The 19,645-nt window shown below is 55.6% G+C and overlaps 1 protein-coding gene across 10 annotated transcripts in view; it reads left to right on the top strand.

Moving 5' to 3' along the window:
* Window positions 1-2,421: 2,421 nt before the first annotated feature.
* SLC66A2 (solute carrier family 66 member 2) overlaps window positions 2,422-19,645 on the top strand; it is a 59,178-nt gene continuing 41,954 nt past the window's right edge. Inside the window, exons 1-3 of one of the 10 annotated variants that reach the window (XM_047827509.1) lie at window positions 2,422-3,002; window positions 9,730-10,047; window positions 17,568-17,701. In XM_047827509.1, coding sequence (XP_047683465.1) covers window positions 2,938-3,002; window positions 9,730-10,047; window positions 17,568-17,701 — 517 coding nt within the window. In that variant the 5' untranslated portion in view covers window positions 2,422-2,937. Of the gene's footprint in view, window positions 3,003-7,580; window positions 7,791-8,892; window positions 9,080-9,105; window positions 9,178-9,268; window positions 9,571-9,729; window positions 10,048-17,567; window positions 17,702-19,645 lie in introns of those variants that run through there. The other 9 variants (XR_007145777.1, XM_047827508.1, XM_047827507.1 and 6 more) reach the window with 9 other exon arrangements.

The following is a 19,645-nucleotide window of genomic DNA, read 5'->3' as shown; positions in this document are numbered from 1 at the left end:
GGGCTTGCTGTTTTGTTGTCGTCGTTCTTTTCATGGTTACAGGCTCTGTGCCGGGGGTCAACCTGAGGTGTCCATTGAATGTCTTCCCCGGTCTTTTCTGAGCCTTTCCTTGGACATGTGCCGTCGCTTCCTAACTTCCCCCAAATAGGCAGCTGTTTTTCAGTGTCCTAGTCTTTAACGTGTGGCTCCAAAAAGGGGAAAAGCGGAAAACAAAAGGGGGATAAGAGGGCACTTACCCCTTGAAGTCACTCGAGCTGGAGCTGGAGGGGTGACAGCAATGGCCGCCAGCCTCTGAGTCCGCACCCGTGTGGTCAGAGCATGGCCTCCTGCCGTTTGGGGGACGGGGTCCTTTTCGTCCACCTGGCTTCTGCGGGCTGCTCCAGAAACACGTGCCCGCTGCCTGCCACATGGCCGGGGCGCGGGACGGGTAGGTGCTGCCGTGCTGCGAGCTGGAATGGACCAAAATCGACGACTTCTCCCGGACACGTGGCAGGCCTCGGGCAGAGTCCACAGTCCCAAAGCAGTCCCATCACACAGGTTCCGCCCCTGCTGTTGTCATCTGGGGGGGAGAGATTCCCGGGGCCCCTGCTCGCTCTGCCGTCTTCCCTGAATCCTCTCCAAGGTTATAAGCACCTTAAAAAGAGTGAGATACATAATTCCAAATGGCCCCGACAAAGGCTTCCTCATTTCGCACCTTGACCAGCCTCGTGTCTGGTTTTTATTCTGGACTGGGCACCACCAGTGTGGCTGCAGTCTCCTCTCAAAAGCCACCCCGAGGAGAATACAATAAAAAAGTAGCACTCTTGTTTTTTTTTTGTAATGTTTATTTATTTTTGAGAGAGAGAGCATGAGTGGGGGCGGGGCAGAGAGAGAGGGAGACACAGAATCCGAAGCAGGCTCCAGGCCCTCAGCTGTCAGCACGGAGCTGGATGCGGGGCCTGAACCCACGAACCGTGAGATCATGACCTGGGCCGAAGTCGGACGCTTAACCGGCTGAGCCACCCAGGTGCCCCTAAAAAGTTGCATTCTGTGTAGAGTAGAAATAAAATCAGTTCTGCTATTTCTGTGGATCAAACACGGTGACACGGTGCTCAGGAAACTCAGCGTCTCGGGGTGCCTGGGGGCTTAGTCGAAGCACCTGGGGACTCAGTCGGTTAAGCGTCCAACTCTTGGTTTCGGTTCAGGTCCTGATCTCGGGGTTTCGTGGGTTTGAGCCCTGCATTGGGCTCTGCTCTGACAGCCTGCTCAAGATTCTCTCTCTCTCTCTCTCTCTCTCTCTCTCTCTCTCCTTCTCTTTCTGCTCCTCCCTTACTTACTCCCTGTATCTCTCAAAATAAATAAGCTTAAGAAAGAAAAACCAGTGTCTTCCCATTAATCTCTTTAGGTGGAAACTCTGGAGCTTTGGCCTGGCTCTTGGCCATCAGTCCCTCTCCCCTTAAGTACCTCCTCCCTGTCCGTGGGTCACAAGTGTCTTGGGGACAAAACCCCAAACCTGAGGAAAACAGTTCTTTTCTTTCAGATGAACAATTCATCAAGTCACAGTCTTAATGAGGAGAGCCAAGGAAGCAATCACACGGGCTGGGGCCGGAGGGCACGTGTTCAGCTCCCGGGAGGCTGGGGTGCCGGTTCCAGGCAGAGCAGGGGGACCCCAGGAACGGCTCTAGCACACTGAGTGGGAGGGAGGGAGAGAAACCTGTAAGAAGGAAGAGTCTCGGGGACTTGGTAGCCAGTCGATGTGCATTTGTATTAAAATATTCTCTTCAGTTCAATTTATTTTCCTTTCCTGAATGGTTTTGCAAACGTAAGAATTGTGCTACTTTTTGTCACTGCTCAGACCAAGATCATAGGATTTAAAATACTTTAAGGCGTGTGAATAAAAACAGAAAACTAAAGCTGCCTGAAGCTTTTCTGGAGCCCACCCAGGAAGGTGAGTAGGAGGGAGGCTCTCAGGGGGCTGGAGCTGGGCTTCCCTGGGCGGCGGGCGGGGGACGACCGGCCTCCTGCTCCCGCAGGTTTCAGCGGTCACATGACCCCCATGCGAGAGGCCACATACCAAAGGTCACATGTCGTATGATTCCGTTCATAGGAAACAGCCAGAAAAGGTAAATCCCCAGAAACAGAGAGCAGATTGGTGGTTTCCAGGGGCTGGAGGGAGGGGCTTGGGGAGGAGCGAGGTTTTACTTTGTGGCGATGAAATGTGTGGGAACTGGACAGAAATGTGCGGGCAGAGCAGCGTGACTGCGCTGACTGCCACAGAACTGTGTGCTTTAACAGTGCCGATTCTGTGTCGCACGAATTGTGCCTCAATTTAAAAAGAAAAGGGGAAGGTTCATAAGCGAAACCGCGTGCTTCTAGAGCTAGAAAGCCCCTTGTGCGTGGTGTGCACGCGTGCGTGTGCACGCGTGCGCGTGTACGTGGCTTGGACAGGCACTGGCTTCCTCGGTTCGCTCTGGTCGTGTCTCCCCCGGGCGCGCTGCTTCTCCCCAGCAGGGGCTCTTCCGGCCCAGGGAGCTTCCCTGGGTCACACGGAGTCCGCACAGACCGGTCGGCTTCCGCACACCTTCCTCCCTGTCTTGACTGCTCTGTGACTTCTCGTTTCCTTCGCTGCTAATGCCTTGGGCTCATTCTGTTGTCATCCCTACTGTCCCGAAACAGCTCCCTTTGCAGAGTCCCATATTTCTGCTAAATAAGCTCATGGGGCATCTTTTTCTTTTTTTTTTTTTTTGGTACAAGATCTCACATTCATTTTCCAGTGGATTCTTAGCCAAAGACCGTAAATGAGAGTCATGTTACAATTTCTTTATTTGTTCGTCTCATGTGTGGCTGCCATCTTATTACCCAGTTTTTGTTTGAAACGGTCTCTATTCCAGTTATTTAACGAAGAGTTTTGCTCGCGAGACAGCCTGGTGTATCTTCTCTCCCTTATCCTTCCTGCTGATGACCCTCCAGCCAGGCAGCAGGACAAGCCAAGGATGCAGAATTTCCATTTCACTTTTTGAAAAGTAAGTAAAGCCCTTTCTGGGTCTTTGAGAATTTTTTTTTTAAAGTAATCTCTACACCTCACATGGGGCGCAAACTCACGACCCCAGTATCCAGAGTCACATACCCCACTGACGGAGCCAGCTGGGCGCCCCGGGTCTTGGGACTCCTGATATGAGCTCACCGGTGCTTTGAGCTCCGCACGTGCCGTGTCTGGACTCAGCTTCTGCGGGTAACTGTACCCGCTCCTTCTGGTCTTTTTAGATTCGGTCAAATTCTGGCTGTCTTCTCTCAGTTTAATTTCGTAATGGGTTATTTTTCTCTCTGAATGTTTCATAAAATAATTCCTTGAAAAATTTATAATCATTCCGTAGAACTCTCTCGAGCTTTTCTCTAGCAGATGGCCCACCCGCGTAGGGTTAGTTTCTTCGAACTGCAGTTACACCCTCGAGCCCAGCCTCTTTCTCAGAGAGTGCCTTGTTGGGTAGACAGTTCCCGTGTCCTTCACCCAGCCTCCCCTAAAAACGTCTTCCACAACCACAGGGCGCTGTCACCACCGGGGACCCAGGACACCAGGACATGGGGCACTGCTGTCAGCTACACTGCACACTTCATCCAGACTTCCCTCCTTCCCTCCCTCCCTTCCACGTTATATACTATCATCATCTGACAAATTTTAAGAATTGCGTGTGTTTCTCTGAAATATTTCATCTATTTTAGTGTTTATTTATTTTTGAGAGAGACAGGGAATGAGCAGGAGAGGGGCAGAGGGAGAGGGAGACACCGAATCCGAAGCAGGCTCCAGGCTTCAGAGCCTGACGTGGGGCTCAAACCCACGGACCGGGAGATCGTGACCTGATCCAAAGTCGGAGGCTTAACCGAGGGAGCCCCCCAGGCGCCCCTGAAGATATTTTAAAACAACACACACCCTCTGCTGCCCGGTCACTGATCTATCTGTCACGCTCTCGGGACAGTTAGGTTTGCATAAGAAAGGTGGCGAGGTCCCAACAAGGCGGTGGTGGCTGTCAAGCTCCCAGGTGCTTCATGAAAACCAGGCTCTGGCCTGAGCCCCGTGGGGCGTCACCAGGCACCTCTGCTCTCCCCCCCGGTGAGGCTCACAGATGCTTCCGAAGTAGGATTCACGAAGATCTCCTACACTGTTTTGGGCTGTTGTTTTCTATTTTCTCTTTGTTGACTAGTTCTGGAATGTTCCTAGCAGCAGCCTGTCAACCTTGTTCCCCTGCTGCAAGTTAGGGGTTTCATTTTTGCAGCTCAGATGCCCCGCAGCTGGTGTTACCCTGACTCTCTCTGGACCTGGGTCCTCACTTCCTCCTCTCTATGGCCCGTGCAGGTGGCCTGTCTCCACACCCCAGCGGCTCGGAGCTCCCGCTTTCTCCTGGTCTCACTGCAGGAGGACTTTCCATTTCTGCTACTGTTCTCACGGATTTGGGGAAAGGGGAAATACTTGTCACGGGCTGGTGGCTCTGCCTGGACTGGGTTAGTGCCTTCTCACCAGGAAAAGCCATGCAGCTTCATGAACAGGAGCTGATCGGGGCACCTCTTAGGGCCCACCCCTTTTCTTTCCTGTTTTTCTGAATATTTCCTCCCTTTTGTTGTCCTTTTATCTATTTTCATGATTTTGATGTTCAAAACTAAAGCGGTAACAATGTTCCTGCGTGGGGTCTCAGCAATCTGTCAGCCACCTGGACATTCCTGCCCCAATGGCTGAGCAGGTCCTTGCAAACTCAAGGCTCTCAAAGGCAGAAGTAGGGCTGAGAAGGGTGGTAATACCCTTGACCTCTGGATGCCAGGGGCCTTTCCTGAGTCCATAAGAGGCCAGAGAAGGCCTGGAAGGTCGGACCACCGTTCCCACGGCCCAGGGAAATGGGACAGGCAGTAGGTCTGTGGTGCTGGAGTGTGGTTCTGTCCTCCCCGTAGGCGATCTGCATTTTAAGAGCCATCTTTTAGGGGTGCCTGGAGGGCTTGGTCCATTAGGCGAAACTCTGGGTTTCAGCTCAGGTCATGACCTCGCAGTTTGGTGGGTTTGAGCCCCGCATCGGGCTCTGCTCTGGCAGGTGGGGAGCCTGCTTGGGATTCTGTCTGCCCCTCCCCCACTCATGCTGGCTTTCTCAAAAAGAAACAAACTTAAAAAAAAAGAGCCATCGTTTATGAAATTTAAAATCGTTGCAGAGCTGCTCTGCTGGTGGAGTCTTAGTGGGAGGTGCCAACCAGGTGGGAGCTGCGTTTGGTCCACGTCGGGCTGGGCAGACGCTGCAGGGCTCACAGTGGCTCCTTTACGTAACAATATGGGTGTCGGCTTGAAAGATTAGAAGTGGGCTCAACTGGGTTTTTAAGAGTCCTCAGTCTGGGGCTTTGTGCAGTGTGTGCGAGTGTGGTTAAATGCCATTTGGGAAGTGGTAAGGTGGTGGACATTTCAGAATTCGATTGTATGTTACAGGAAGTAATGCTCATCTGTAATGAACAATCCCAGATTCCAGTGGTTGAGCCCAGTGAAACTCATCGATGTCACAGTCCGACATGGGGGCTCTGCCTCACGTTGTCAGTCAAGCGTCACGTTCCATCTAGCCGGGAGCCACATCCTAGGCCACATCCCAGTGGATTCTCCACTGTCTTGTTTGCACCTGGTCAGCAGGTGAAGGCAAGCAAGGAGGGTCCGGTGGAGGCCCAAGGGGTCAGGCCTGCAGGTGGGGTGAGTCAGTGCCCCTACCCTCATTGGCTAGAGCTCGGCCACTCGGCACCAGTGCAGGGTGAGGACACAGAGGCCGGTGGTGGGCCCAGCCTCGGCCACGGGTGGTGAGCTGCCCGAAGGAAAGGCTGAGCTCAGAGCACGGGCACACAGACGTTCTTTGCCCCACTCCACCAGGCGAGGGCTACGGCTGGGTCGACGAAGAAAGCCGGGGTGGGGGTGACAGTCATCGGGGGACCAGCACCAAGTGCTCTGGGGCTGGCGCTGGAAGTCCGTGTTCCGGAACTTTACAACCCAAGTTCCTTGGGCGAAGCCTCCGATCTGTCTCCTTGCAGGTTTCCTGGACACGGGGGCAGGCACAGCAGCGGAGGGGGGCGGCCCCGCCTCTTCTCTGCCCCTGACGCTGACCATCTTGTTAGTCCCTCCCTGGGGACTTCTAGATTCGCTTCCGGTGGTGGCTGTCACCACACACTGCCTGGCGGAAAAAGCAGACATGTGTTCTCTCGCAGTTTTGAAGGCTAGAAGTCCAAAATCCATTTTACAGGCCCAGGTCAGGGTCCTGGCAGGGCTGTGCTCTTTCCGGAGGCTCCTGGGGACAGTCCCTCCGGTGCCTCCAGCCTCTGTGAGCTGCCTGTGTCCCTTGGCCTGTGGTGGCCTCTGCTCCTTTGTCTTGTCTCTCGCCTTCTTCTTGTAGAGACACAGGAGATGGCATTTAGAGCCCACCTGGGTAATCTAGGGTGATCTCCCTACCTCAAGATCCTTTTTGCAAAAAAAAAAATTATTTATTTTGAGAGAGAGAGAGAGAGAGAGAGAGAGAGCATGAGTGGGGAGGGGCAGAGAGAGAGGGAGAGAGAGAATCCCAGGCAGGCTCCGTGCTGTCAGCACAGAGCCCAACACAATGCTTGATGTCACGGACCATGACACCGTGACCTGAGCTGAAATCAAGAGTCAGATGCTTAACCAACTGAGCCACGCAGGCGCCCTGCTGTCTCAAGATCCTTAATGTAATCACATCTGTATTTTTAAAAAATAGTTTATTTTGGGATGCCTGGGTGGCTCAGTCGTTTAAGTGTCCAACTTCAGCTCAGGTCATGATCTCGAGATTCTTGAGCTCGAGCCCCGCGTCGGGCTCTGTGCTGACAGGTGGGAGCCTGAAACCTGCTTCCGATTCTGTGTCTCCCTCTCTCTCTGCCCCTCCCCTGCTCATGATCTGTGTGTGTGTGTGTGTGTGTGTGTGTGTGTCTCAAAAATGAATGTTAAAAAATATTCAAAAAATTTTATTTATTTTTATTTTTTAAAAGGTTTCATTTTTTGAGTAATCTCTACACCCAACATGGGGCTCAGCCTCCTCAACCCTGAGATCAAGAGTCACACACTCCACCAACTGAGCCAGCCAATGCCCTGCATTTCTTGTCCTTCTCCTCCTTCTTCTTCTTTTTTAATAAGGTAACATTCACAGGTTTCTGGGGATTAGGGTGCTATACTTGGGGGCCATTTTCTGGCCTAGCACAATTTGGCTTCTTTTGTTTGCGGGAAGTCATGTAACACATTCACCATCTCAGATGAGCTGTCCTCCCTTCTCCTGACTGACCGACGGTTCTAGACCAGAGAGTGCCACTCGGATTCCAGACAGTTGGTGTTTAAAACGATTACAAGCCCACGCTCGGTCATCAGCTCACTTTCGGGGTGAAGTCCTGGGCCAAGAACGCAGGATTGTATCCACTTAGCAGGCTCTGAGACGTGCCCTGATGGATCCAGGGGAGTGGGCGGCTGGGGGCGGGTGAGCAATCTGCCCGCCTTTGCCAGCATGAACAGGACCAGTGGACGTGACTCCACGTGATCCAGTGAGAGTAGGAGGGGAGTCTGTCACTCCACCCCAGCCTCCAGGACAGAGTGGAACGCTCTCGGGCCTGCAGGGTTCAGGAGAGGCAGTTAAGTAGGAACACCTACTTCTCTTCTCCCAGTCTTGCCGCCACTTCCCTCTCTGTGTGTGTATTTTCATTTCCCTGTACATTCCTGCTGCTGTGTTCTCTGTTGTTCCCTGTGGATCCTCTGAGTAGCTGTGACTCAGAAAACCTAACAACAGCCTGGGACACTGGGGGAGGTAAGCACGACCCTGTGCTTTAAGGAGGCCCTTCTCATCACACCAGGCTTGTTTGGGACTTAGTCTCAGTGAGGTCCGTGCCGTTCCCATGATTTCTCACAAAATCTTCCTGGTAGGAAGCAGGAGACCAGGTCAGACCTGCGGGCGGGAAAGCTGGCCAGCCGGGTGTGTGCCCCCAGGGCCACCTGCTCTCATCCACCGGGCCTTCCGTTTTGGGGTGTTTCAGGTCCCACCGCACTGAGATGGGAGCGGAACCCTGAGGCCCTGCAGTTCTCTGCCCTGAGTCCCTCCTGCAAGAGGCCTGGGCCCACAGGGCTCGCTGGCTTCTCACAAGGGTCCTCACGGCTCACCATCCCAAGGGGCATAGGGCTCCATGCACACCCAGACCGCCAGCATGCAGGCGCGGTGCACCTGCTAGGGCCCCTGGGGGCTCACCTCGGTCGGGGAAGAGCTCTGTGAATGGGCCGAGGCTGGGAAGCACTTGGCAAGTCAGGGAGCGGCATGTCCAGCACGTCCTTCGGTCCTTCGGTCACGATGTGTCTGAGAGACTGCGCCCCGACCAGAAGTCCCGGCTGCCGCCCTGGGCCTGGGGTACCTGCGGTGGGAGCGGAAGGCGGGCCTGCGGAGGCTTCGGGCACACGGTGGGCCTGTTTCCGCCTCACCGGAGACCAGGTGAGGTTCCTGGCACGGCTCACTTCTGCACCCTGCTCCTCAGGGCCCCGCCCTTATCGGGACGGGCAGCCCCCACCCCCACCCCCCGACTCCCCAGGTCGTCGGAAAACGAAGGTGCGGAGGGACCGCCGGCATCACCGGGGGCGGGGGGAGGGCAGACCCAACCCGGGCCCCCACGAGGGGGGTCCCCAGGCCTCGCGCAGACCTCGGCCGTGGACGGCACCCTGTCCTCTGCTCTCCGTGGAGGCGCACCGCGTCCACACGGCCCCTCGCCCAGGCACAGGTCGGGGGACGCGTCTGGTGCGTCCCTGGCTCTCGAGGAGCGGTCTCGCCACGCAGGTGTTTCCTAACCGGGGAGGGGCGGGCCGGGCCGGCGGAGCAGCATCGCCGCGGCGACCCCCAACCCACGACTTCGTTCTCGGTCTAGCTCCGACCCCTCCCTGACGGACAGGCGCGCTCTAGGACCCAGCGCCTCTCGGCCTGCCGCCTGGGTGGGCGGGTCCCCTGCATTGTGACGTCACTCGGAGGCGGGGCTGCGGCGCTGGGACGGACAGACGGAAGGTGCACGCAGAACAGACCGGGCGGGGCCGGCGCGGGCGCGGGTGCGGGCGCGGAGGGTAAGGGCCGGGCCCCGGATCCGCAGGCCGCGTGTGGACGCGGGCGCGGCGCGGGGACCGCCCGCCCCGAGCCCCGAGCCCCGAGCCAGGGGAGGGCGGTGGGTCCCAGGACTGAGTGTGTCTCCCCACCCCCGGGCCGTGCGTCCCACCCCAGACCGAGCCACCTCACTCTCCTGCTAGGCGCGCCCCCCGGGCCTGAGCGCGCCCCCGGGGCCGAGCGCGACCGCAGGGCTGAGCGCGCCCCGGGGCCGAGCGCGTCCCCAGGGCTGAGCGCGCCCCCGGGGCCGAGCGCCCCACCAGGGCTGAGCGCGCCCCCGGGACTGAGCGCCCCACCGGGGCTGAGCGCGCCCCCGGGACTGAGCGCGCTCCGCCCCACCCCGGCCGCGTGTTCCCGCTGGGACGCAGCCATCGCCCGCCCCCGTACTGAGCGTGCTTCCCAGGCCCGCGTCCACCGCCGTGCGCCCCGCGCCTCTTCCCCCCCGCGGGTGCCGGTTCGCGTGCGCAGGGCTCCCGGAGGCGCCGGTGTCTGAGGAGGGGGTGGTGCCGCCGCCGTGAGCCTCCGCGGGCTTCCGCGAGCGCCCTGGGAGCGCGCCCCTCGCTTTGCCTCCAGGGCCCTGCGCCGGAGTTCACCTCCTTTCCTCTCTCGCCAGGCCCCGATGGTGGAGGACTGCACAAGGTAGCGGCGGCGATGTGGGGGTGACCGTCAGCGCGCGTTCCAGGACCGTGAGAGCGGAGGGCCCCCGGGCCAGGTGGACGTCAGTCGGGATGGAAGCAGAAGGCTTGGATTGGCTTTTGGTCCCCTTGCACCAGCTGGTGTCCTGGGGGGCAGCCGGGGCCATGGTGTTCGGAGGGGTCGTGCCCTATATCCCACAGTACAGGGACATCCGGAGGACTCAGAATGCTGAGGGCTTCTCTACCTACGTGTGTCTGGTGCTCCTGGTGGCTAACATTTTACGGATCCTTTTCTGGTAAGTTGGGAGCTTTCTGGGGGGGTACTTCCAGGGTGATGGCTTTCTCTTTTTGGGGTTTCGGAGTGGGGTGGTGGTGCAGGCGGCTGTACTTCCTAGGAGGGAGCTGGTGAAGTGGGCGGGACTGTTCCCCGGGGAAAATGGTGGGATTGGAGTGGAGAGACTTACTGTAGTCTCACGTCCGCGTCTTCATTTTCTGTCCTTCTTACGTTGTCACGTATTTTCCCACGGACTTCTGTGTGCTGGATAAGGTCCTAGACCTGGGTCCCTGTCCTTAGAATTTGCATGGGAGTGGGAAAGAGAAAACAAGGAATGAGTAAGTGATTAAGATGAAGAAAAAGGGATGAGCTGTAGGAAGGGGACCTCACAGCCTGACCACTGACCACTGGAGCCCCTTAGGAGGGGACATCACAGCCTGACAGGAAAGAGCATTCAGGGGTCATGTACAGGGACGGTGGTCCCCTCAGCCTTCCTGTTGTGTGTACGGTTTTGTTTTGTTTTGTTTTGTTTTGTTTTGTTTTAATAGGAAAGTCAACTTTCTGGATAATACTTAAGAGACTATTTTTTCTTGCCACTCCCAGCCCAGCTTCCTCTTATTATCATTTGCATTCGGGTAAGGAACCGGAAATTAATTTTAACAGTTGCTAAAGCGAGACATGTTTGGGAGGGGGAGTTTTTAGAGGAAATGAAATGAGATCTTGGAGCCTCATTCTAAGACTAAAAAGGTCTGGAGCTTTCCTTTCTACTTGGTGGCATCCGGACCCTCTGTGAGCACAGATAGTGAGGAAAGTTGCTCCGGAGGGTGGGTGGGTGTGGAGGCCGGATAAGGGCACCAGGCGGGGGTGTCCAGAGCTCTGCTTCTGGCCCTTCCTTCTGACTTGTTCGTTACTGAGTAATCACGTTTTTTGCTAGTTCTTTTTCTTAAGTTTATTATTTATTTTGAGAGAGAGAGAAAGAGAGCGATCAGGGGAGAGGCAGAGAGAGGGAGAGAGAGAGAGAGAGTCCTAAGCAGGTTCCACACTGTCGGCTCAGAGCCTGGTGCGGGGCTTGAACTCACAAACTGAGAGGTCATGACCTGAGCTGAAATCAAAAGTCAGACTCTTAACCGACTGAGCCACCCTGGCTCCCCAGCTAATTCATGTTTGAGTCCGCCTTACGGAGGTACGATTTTCGTGGAATAAAAGCATCCATTGTAAGCGTACAGTTCGATGAGTTTTGACAACGCCCCCTTCCCGTCACCATCACAACCGAGAGATGACTGTTCTGAGTCCCGAAGTTCTCTCCTCTGTGTTCCGTCCAGCCGTGGCCCCATGCCTTTGATTTGTGTCCACTGTGTGTTAGTTTTGCCCTCGTCCGGGGCTTTTAAAAGGTGAGCTGGTAAGTTGGCTCCTCCCCGGAGAATGTGTCACACCGCCAGGTTTGTCTCTGGGCCAGGCTGCTTTGAAAGGAGGGCCAGTGGGTGCGTAGTTTTTTTCTTTGGCACGAGTTGAAGAACCCCATTTTGAAGATTCCTCTTTCTCCTTTGGGGACAGAGCTCACTCACTTCAGGGTGACACGTGGCTTCCCTTTTCTAAAATGGCCTTAATCCAGTCTAAGGTTGAGCGGAAGCAGGTCCCAAAATGCAGTTGCCTCTGACACAGTTGTTAACCCTGAGCGCACTGGAGGGCGCTCAGGGAGCCCCTGGCCTGCCACCTGCCTGGTGTCACAGCGTTGGCCAGGAAGGGCACTTCATTAGGCGCTGGAGTGAGTTTTCTCTGGCAGCGGAGGGGAAGTGCCCGAGACTGGCTTCCCCTATGGGAAGGGGGGGGCGGGACGGAGAGCAGTTGAGACATCTTTTCCTTAAGAATACTCATCCTTTGGGGCGCCTGGGTGGCTCAGTTGGTTGAGGGACCGACTTCGGCTCAGGTCGTGATCTCGCGGTCTGTGAGTTCGAGCCCTGTGTCGGGCTCTGTGTTGACAGTTCAGAGCCTGGAACCTGCTTCGGATTCCTTGTCTCCCTGTCTCTCTGCCCCTGCCCCATTCATACTCTCTCTCTGTCTCAGAAATAAATAAACATAAAAAAAAAAAAGAGTACTTATCTTTTACGATTGCAGAGAAGAGAATAGGGTATCTAATCTATGTCCAAATACCTGGTTTGGAGAAGGCAGAAGTTAAACTAATTTCTTGAAAGCCAAGTCACCAGAGCCTCTGGATTTAACTGGCATTTAATGCGTTTGGACTAGAAGTTCTCCCTTCACTGCCGGGCCTGGGACTTTGAGAACGAGTGTGTGCTCTCTCCTAATTCAGCACAGGGGGCCTTTAGTGATTCTCAGTTTTGTCCACGGGCCAGCGTATTTCTGTGCATCTGATTGGTCCTTCCCCGGAGTCTGCACCCTGAACCGTCCTGGGTCACTTCAGGGGTCCTGTGGCTGCCGTGTGAACCCCAGCGCTGCCTTCAGGCAGTATTCTGGGATGAAGGGGGGCTGGCAGAGGGCACTGGTCCCTCCTCAGGAGTCTCTCTGGCCTGGGCATTTGCTTCTCACATAGGGCAGTACTTGGATTTCACGGGGTGAACCCCAGCAGGCAGGCTGGGCTCCGCCTGTCGCTTGTGACTAACATGTACCTCTCTGCCCACCTAGTCCTAAGACCCCACTCCTGGGCCTCCTCCAGGCTTCATGGGTTAGTGGCCCACATGATTTAATAGGTTTTAGAGGGTTTCCCATGTTCCAGACGCTGCAGATGCCGCAGGGTTTACGCTTCAGCAGAAGCATTGTGTGGAACGTACCATTTACACACATACGGGTCATGGCGGGCGCCCCCTGAGGGGGAAGCAGGGTCTACACTGGAACAGTGGTGAAGTTAGAACTGAAGAGTGTGTTTCCTAGAGCTGGCTGAGAGCGTGGTCCTCAGAGCTCCAGGCTGGGAAGCCCCCTGCAGACTCGTGGAATGAGCTCGTGGGTGGCCCTGCCGCCCAGGGAGGCCAGCGGAGCTTGTGAACCCCAGGTTCCTGAAACTCGTGAGACCCTAGCGCTTTATTTCTTACAATTCTTTTTTTTTTTTTTATGTTTATTTGTTTTTGAGAAGAGAGAGAGAGTGAGCAGGGGAAGGGCAGAGAGAGGGGTACAGAGTTTCTGAAGCCAGCTCTGTGCTGACAGCAGAGAGCCCAACACGGGGCTCGAACTCATGAACCGGGAGATCATGACCTGAGCTGAAGTCAGATGCTCAGCGGACCGAGCCACGCAGGCGCCCTGATTTCTTGCGATTCTTATCATCCTTTTGCAAAACTAGCATTCAGCAGATTATATTCTATAAAATGCTGATGTATAGGATTTTGCCTCTGTGGTGTCAGGAGAAGCCAAGAGAAAGGCTAAATGATGCCTCGTAGCTCATATTTGCAAGCTTGTGATTTTGTAGAAGGGACGAGGGGGGAGGGGCCACGGTGCACGGATGATGTTGCAAGGCCCCCCCCCCCCCCCCCCCGAACTTTGTGCCTTGGTAGAGGTAGTTCTCAAGCTCCATTTGTATTGGATGAACACACTGCATCAGAGATACGGTAACGTTGGATCAGATGCGTAATAACATTGAATTGGATGCAGTGACGTTGTATCAGGAACGTGGGCACACTTCAGCCATGTAGTGACACCGTATCAGATGTGGTAAGGTAGCATCATCTATCAGAGATGTAGTAGGGCTGTATCGGAGATGTATTAACACTGTATCAGACGTGCAGTAAACAAAGTAACTGAGATGTGATAACACCGCATTGGAGACCTGCCTTAGCGCTGCACTGGATACGGCAACGTTGTGTCAGCGACGCCGTAAGCTGTTTCCGAGGTGTGGTAACACTGTATTTGGACATGCAGCCTGACACTGGATGGGAGATACAGGAACACTGCCAGAGATACCACACCGTTGAGGACGTAGTAACATTTTGCTAAGGGTGTAGCCACAGGGAAGTAGATACACAACTTCTTTCCGCTTGAGCTTTACTCTGTAACTTTGAAGACTCGGAGAAGGTGATCTCTGTGGAAACTTTGGATGAAATGTTGCCTGTCCCCTCGTCGGTGTGTACCTTCCTGGGGGGTGAGACCTAGGGACACTGCAGTTAAGGGAGAACTTTTTTTATTTTACTGTATTTTTTTTTTTTAGTTAAAAAAATTTTTTTTGATGTTTTTATTTGCTTTTGAGACATGAGCTGGGGAGGGGCAGAGAGAGAGGGCGACAGGAACTGAAGTGGGCTCCGTGCTGACAGCAGAGAGCCTGACATGGGGCTCGAACTCCAGCCGTGAGATCATGACCTGAGCCGAAGTCGGATGCTTCGCTGACTGAGCCTCCCAGGCGCCCCGAACCCTTTCAGAGTGGCTGTGTGAGCGGCAGGCCCTTCACCTGTCTGGTAGGCTGTCCCATCATTTGTTCTAAGAAAAAGTTGTGCCAACCCATATTGTCAGGGACAGGAGAGGGGAAAGTGCTGTCACGACATCCCCGTCGGTACAGATTATTAGCATCAAAGGAAGAAAAGCTTAACTAATTTGACAAGTAAAAAATGGTATCTTTGTATTTTAATTAGTTCATGAAATTACTAATGACCTTGAACCTTGTTTCATATTTAGTTTGTCTCTTGTATATCTTTTGTGGAAAGTTGTGCTTTTTGAAATTTTGTGTCTCAGCCTGTCTTCACCCTAAGTACTCACCTCTGCTCCCTCTCACTTCACTTTAAATGGTCTTGTTTTTACTATAAATATTGAGTTCATCTGGATTCGATTTTTGGTGGGTTTTTTTTTTTTTTTTGATGTTTGTTTACTTTTGAGAGAGAGAGAGCATGTGCGATGGGGGAGGGGCAGCGAGAGGGGGACAGAGGATCCCAAGCAGGCCTGTGCTGACAGCAGCAAGCCTGATGTGGGGCTTGAACTCTCAAACCATGAGATCATGACCTGAGCCCAAGTCGGACGTTTAACCCACTGAGGCACCCAGGCGCCTCTTTAGGTGTGTGGTTTAAGGAGAAGTGCAAACCTTGATTTCTTTGCCCAGTTTTTCTAGTCATTGTTTCTGTTGAGTATTTAAAACGTGAAAGTGGCCTTTCTCGCATGATGAGCTTGGTGTGAGAGGCCCCAGAGCAGCTTATTTATTGTGGTTCTTCCCGGCCTGCTTGGGAAGGAAGCATCTCCAGTCTTAGTAGGCTGACATCTAGCTTCTGCTGGCCCCTTGTCTGACCTTCACCTATAGATGAGTTGACCCCTGGGGTCAGCTGGGTAACCGTGGGATCCAGTTCCTAGAAATGACTAGAAACGTCCTTAGATAGTCCCCGGTGTTATAGTCGCCCTCTACAGCAGAGACGAGGTGCAAGGGCAGTGGCTCACGGGTGCCAAGGGCCTGGAGACCGTGTGAGCCTACGGAAGCGCCCCCAGCCTGTGCCTCTGACCTAGAAAGCCCCAGGGCACTGTCACCTCTTTCTTCTCGTACCTTCTCTTCACCCAGGCCTGGCTCATCAACCCTTTCTTGCTTCAGTCACTTAGCATTTCCTTTGCAATTCCTGAGGCACCTCAGGAGAGGCCTGACGAAGCAGCGGGGTCCCAGGTGAGCCGAAGTGACATTTCCTGGGGAGGCAGGAAGAAGCTGGTGGTCATGGAGCCGTCTGCTGTGTCCTGGCCCCTCTGCCCTTTCTGGGCCCAGGTGGCATGGGCCTGAGCCTCTGTGACCTCAGGCCTGCTCTGTCCTTTGCTCAGAGGACATGGGCCTTGGCGTCAGGAACCAGTACAGAATGCCGGTCCTGGAACCGGTGTCTGGAACCCCCACTCTGCAGGGAACATCTGTTTTTTCCTGGTTGCTTGACCTCCTGTGGGAGCCTCAGCTAGTGTGGCTCCCCTCCAGGTGGCACATTCTCACCTGCTAGGCCGGCTCACCGTGGCTGTGGCCGTGGCTGTGGTCGTGGCAAATCCTCATCGGAGGTGCTGTCTGCTCTCTCCTGAGAGGCAGGTGATCCGAGCTTGGCGGTGAGGTGCTCACAGACGTGGGCTTGAAGACGCCGAGTCGGCCCTGGAGCGGGTGCAGGGGTCAGTGTCTCTACCTTGGGGACATCGCTGTTTCTTTACCTTGTAGGTAAGACTTGTTAGCATAGGCACAGCTTCCAAAGACATGCCCTGGCCGGCGGGGAGGGGCTGCCTCTGGTCTCGTCTTTTACCACAAGCCCGGCCGCTGAGTTTTTGTCCCGATTTCTCATTGATTTGGTGCAGTCCCAGGGGTGGCCCCTCAGGGAGCTCTGCCCCAGCTCTGTGTTGTGGGCGTGGTTGGCCCCCCGGTGAGCCCTCTCTGCAGGGGGAGGTGGGTGTAGGTTCAGGCCCGAGGGAGTGAGAGGACATGGGAGGTGGGGCCCGGGTGGTGGTCTCTGTGTTTTCTTGTTTTCGGGAGCAGCTGGGAAATCAGACTGCAGGCTCTCCTGACTTAGAGGTGCTGACCGCCAGCCCCAGTTTTGGGAATACCCTTCAGGCCATGTTGTAGGCAGACCTAGTGGGGTTCCTTCTCCAGAGCAGCTGGGCTAGAATTGGGGCTGGGCCTTGAAAGAGCACGGTGCTGTGCCCTGGCCTCGTTGATGGTAGTCCCGCAGGCCTGCGTGGCCCGACCAACGGGTCACGGCTCTGGTGGTTCTGGTGGCCGTGGCGGAGACCCCGAGCTGCCCCATGAAGGGCCGGGCTGTTCTCAGCCCCTGGGGTTCGGGTTCTGCCGACAGGCCCAGCCTGTGCTAGTCACTAGATTGCGGTCTTACCTCCTCGAGCTTGTGGCCGAGTTGGTGAGAAGTTCTGCCCCTGGAGGGAAAACCAGCAGGGAGGATGTGAGAGCCGGGCGGGGTCGGGGCCCGGACAAGAGCGTGAGCCACTAGGCCTCGGCTGGGGGTCAGCGAGACTTGGGTGGGGAGGGAGATTGGGCAGAGTGGGTCGGGGGGGTGGGGGGGGGGTGGGGTCAGGGCCTCAGGTCGGGAGGGGGTTGTGCCTTCAGCTGCCTTCTCCTCTCTGGGGTGGGGGGGGGTGGGGGGTGCCCTGGCCCCCTTCACTGGTCTGCTCACAGCGTGGGCTGCTCTGGCCTGCTGACCCCACTCGTCTTCGTCGGGGGGCAGGGCTTCCTGTCATTCCTGGACTCCGGAATGCATCTTCCCAGGGCATCAGGTGGTCTAGGTGCCTCTGCAGGTGCCTCTGCAGGTGGGGTGTTGGGCACCTGGCTGTGAGGCGAGGGAACGGGGAGTCCCGTCCACACCCTCATCAGCGGCTCCTGGGGAGGTGAGTGTGGCTTTTGAGGAGCCGTGCACATGATTCTGAGAGGTGTCCCCGTGCCCAGCCGTCCAGGAGTGTCCCTGCTCACCCAGCTCTGTGCACCGTGGAGCCCGAGGCCGAGGCAGTCGGTGCCAGAGGCTGTGACGGATGTGAGAGGCCCTCTGGGGGCTGCTCAGGATGTGGCCGTGGGGGCCTTGGTCGGGACCTGGGCAGGGAGAGGCGGTGAGGCCCCTGGTGTGCGGGGGCCCTCCTGATGCCGTGGTCTCTTTACCTCCCCAGGTTTGGAAGGCATTTTGAGTCGCCGCTCCTCTGGCAAAGCATAGTCATGATCTTGACCATGTTACTGATGTTGAAACTCTGCACCGAAGTCCGCGTGACAAATGAGCTGAACGTAAAACGCCGTTTCTTTGCAGGTTGGTGATCTGCAACTTTGGGAATAAAGCACTAAATCAGCAAGCAAAATCATCCTGTGCTCGTGGGTGAAGTAGGGAGCCGCGTTAGTGTTACCTGAGCAGCTTTGAATCCACCAAATGCTCGGTTGTGTGTAACCGATGTCCGTGTTTTCAGCACGTTAAATGTTTACTAACTAATCTCAGTGTGCCAGCCTCCTCTGTGATGATTACGAGGGGATTCTGAATTGGGACAGGGTCAGGTCACAGAAAGATGCTGTCTGAGGAGGCAGTTTGATCTGTGTGTGTGGCTTGTACATGAGACATGCCCTTCACTTGTACCATTTACCTGTGGCCGGGGTAGCGGGGATCTTCTCACACACCTTACTGAACATTCACCCAGAGTCATGCTGCTGTGGGGCCAGGTGGGTTGTCCCCTGGAGCGTGGGCAGGACGGGTTACATGCTCGGCCCGCGCTGCTCCGTGACTGTTTGTGGCTCAGCAAAGAGAAAATTCTTCTCGTTTTTGCCTTTTCCTTTGAAAAAGCTCTTCCTCAGCTGATGTTCTGTGTTTGAACACGCAGGGGGTTAATGCCTTACTTCTGGTTTTCTTCTAGTTACTAAATTGAAGACAGCTCTCGCTTTGATCTTGTCTGAAATAGTGTGTGTTTATCTCCACTGTTGCTCAGAGAAGCGTTTTTGCTAGTCTGTTTACTTTGGGGACTCCTGTGGACTCGAGGTCTCGCCCCTGAATTTTATTCCTGTCGGTGATTTTCTTTCCGTTTGAGCGGACCCTTTCCCCCTGTAGCTTCTGTCTTTAGAGACGAAGGTATGCTAATTTCAGTCTTTGTAGAAAATAGGTCAGCCTCCAGCTCTGACGGGTGGCCTGGACCGATTAGTGTCACGTCAGCTGTAGAGATCAGCACCGTGTGCTTCTGTTGTGTGTTTGTTCTTTCTTGTCTCTCCCTCTTGTGACCTGGGAAATCGCACCGGAGGCGGGGCTGCTTGCATCGCTGGTCCTTCCTTGAGAGCGGGCGTGTCCGGCCGGTCCCTTAAGAGGCGAGGGGCTGGGCCCTTTACTTGCTCTTACCTAGCAGTTTTCTCTGCTGGCACCGCTCCCGCCCGCTTCTGTCTGTGACCTGGGAACCCCACCTTTCGTGTGCGCGGGGTCTCAAGGCCGGCTGCAGAGCGCCGGTGTGGGGGGGCGTCGGTAACGGTCCTCCTGCCCCAGGGTCAGAGGAGCGCCGGGAGCGGGCACGCGGTGCCCACAGTTGCTTGGTGTCCTGAGCCTCAGGCTTTGAATCATGAGCCTGGGTTTTGTGATCTTGTGTGAGATGGGGTGTAAGCTCGGATGAAGTGGGGTGCCGGATATCCTGCAGGTGTGCGAGCGTCCGGGCCCTGGACAGGCCTGGAGTTTAACATTTATGTGACCTTGCTGAAATACGGGAACGTAGGTACAGTGAGGGTGAGGCGGGGGCCGACCTTGTCAGCGGGAAGCCGGGCCTCTCCTCTCCTGTCCCGGGGGTTCGTTCTGTCTTGATTTCCAGTGCTCTGTGTAGATTCTTCCAAAAGCAGCATTTCTGTTCTGGTTAACTAGAATGGATTGGGTTAAGACCGTGAATCCCGGTTTCCAGGGATAGGGCTGCCGTCTGAATTTTGGCAAGTAACCCTCTCTGTGATGAGCCAATAATGGATCCCGCTTCGCCCACACTTGGCAACCGTGGTGCCACCTCGCGGGGCACAGGGGCTGCAGGCAAGGTGAGTGTGAGGCCTCGGAGGCGGGGGGAGGTTGGCCTGGACTGTCTGGGTGGACCCAGGGTCCGCCGGGCCCGTGGAGTGGAAGAGGAGAGCCCGTCAGGGATGGACGTCAAGAGGATGTGGTTCTGGCCTTGGACGTGGGGGAAGGGCTAGGGGCCAAAAGCACAGTGGGCCTTTGAGGCTGGAACAGCCTTCATCTTCCAGCCAGCAG

Source organism: Prionailurus viverrinus, chromosome D3 (assembly GCF_022837055.1).
Source record: "Prionailurus viverrinus isolate Anna chromosome D3, UM_Priviv_1.0, whole genome shotgun sequence".
Taxonomy (NCBI): Eukaryota; Metazoa; Chordata; class Mammalia; order Carnivora; family Felidae; genus Prionailurus; species Prionailurus viverrinus.
The sequence above is the reverse complement of the archived record's forward strand: the minus strand, read 5'-3'. Positions and strand labels throughout refer to the sequence as shown.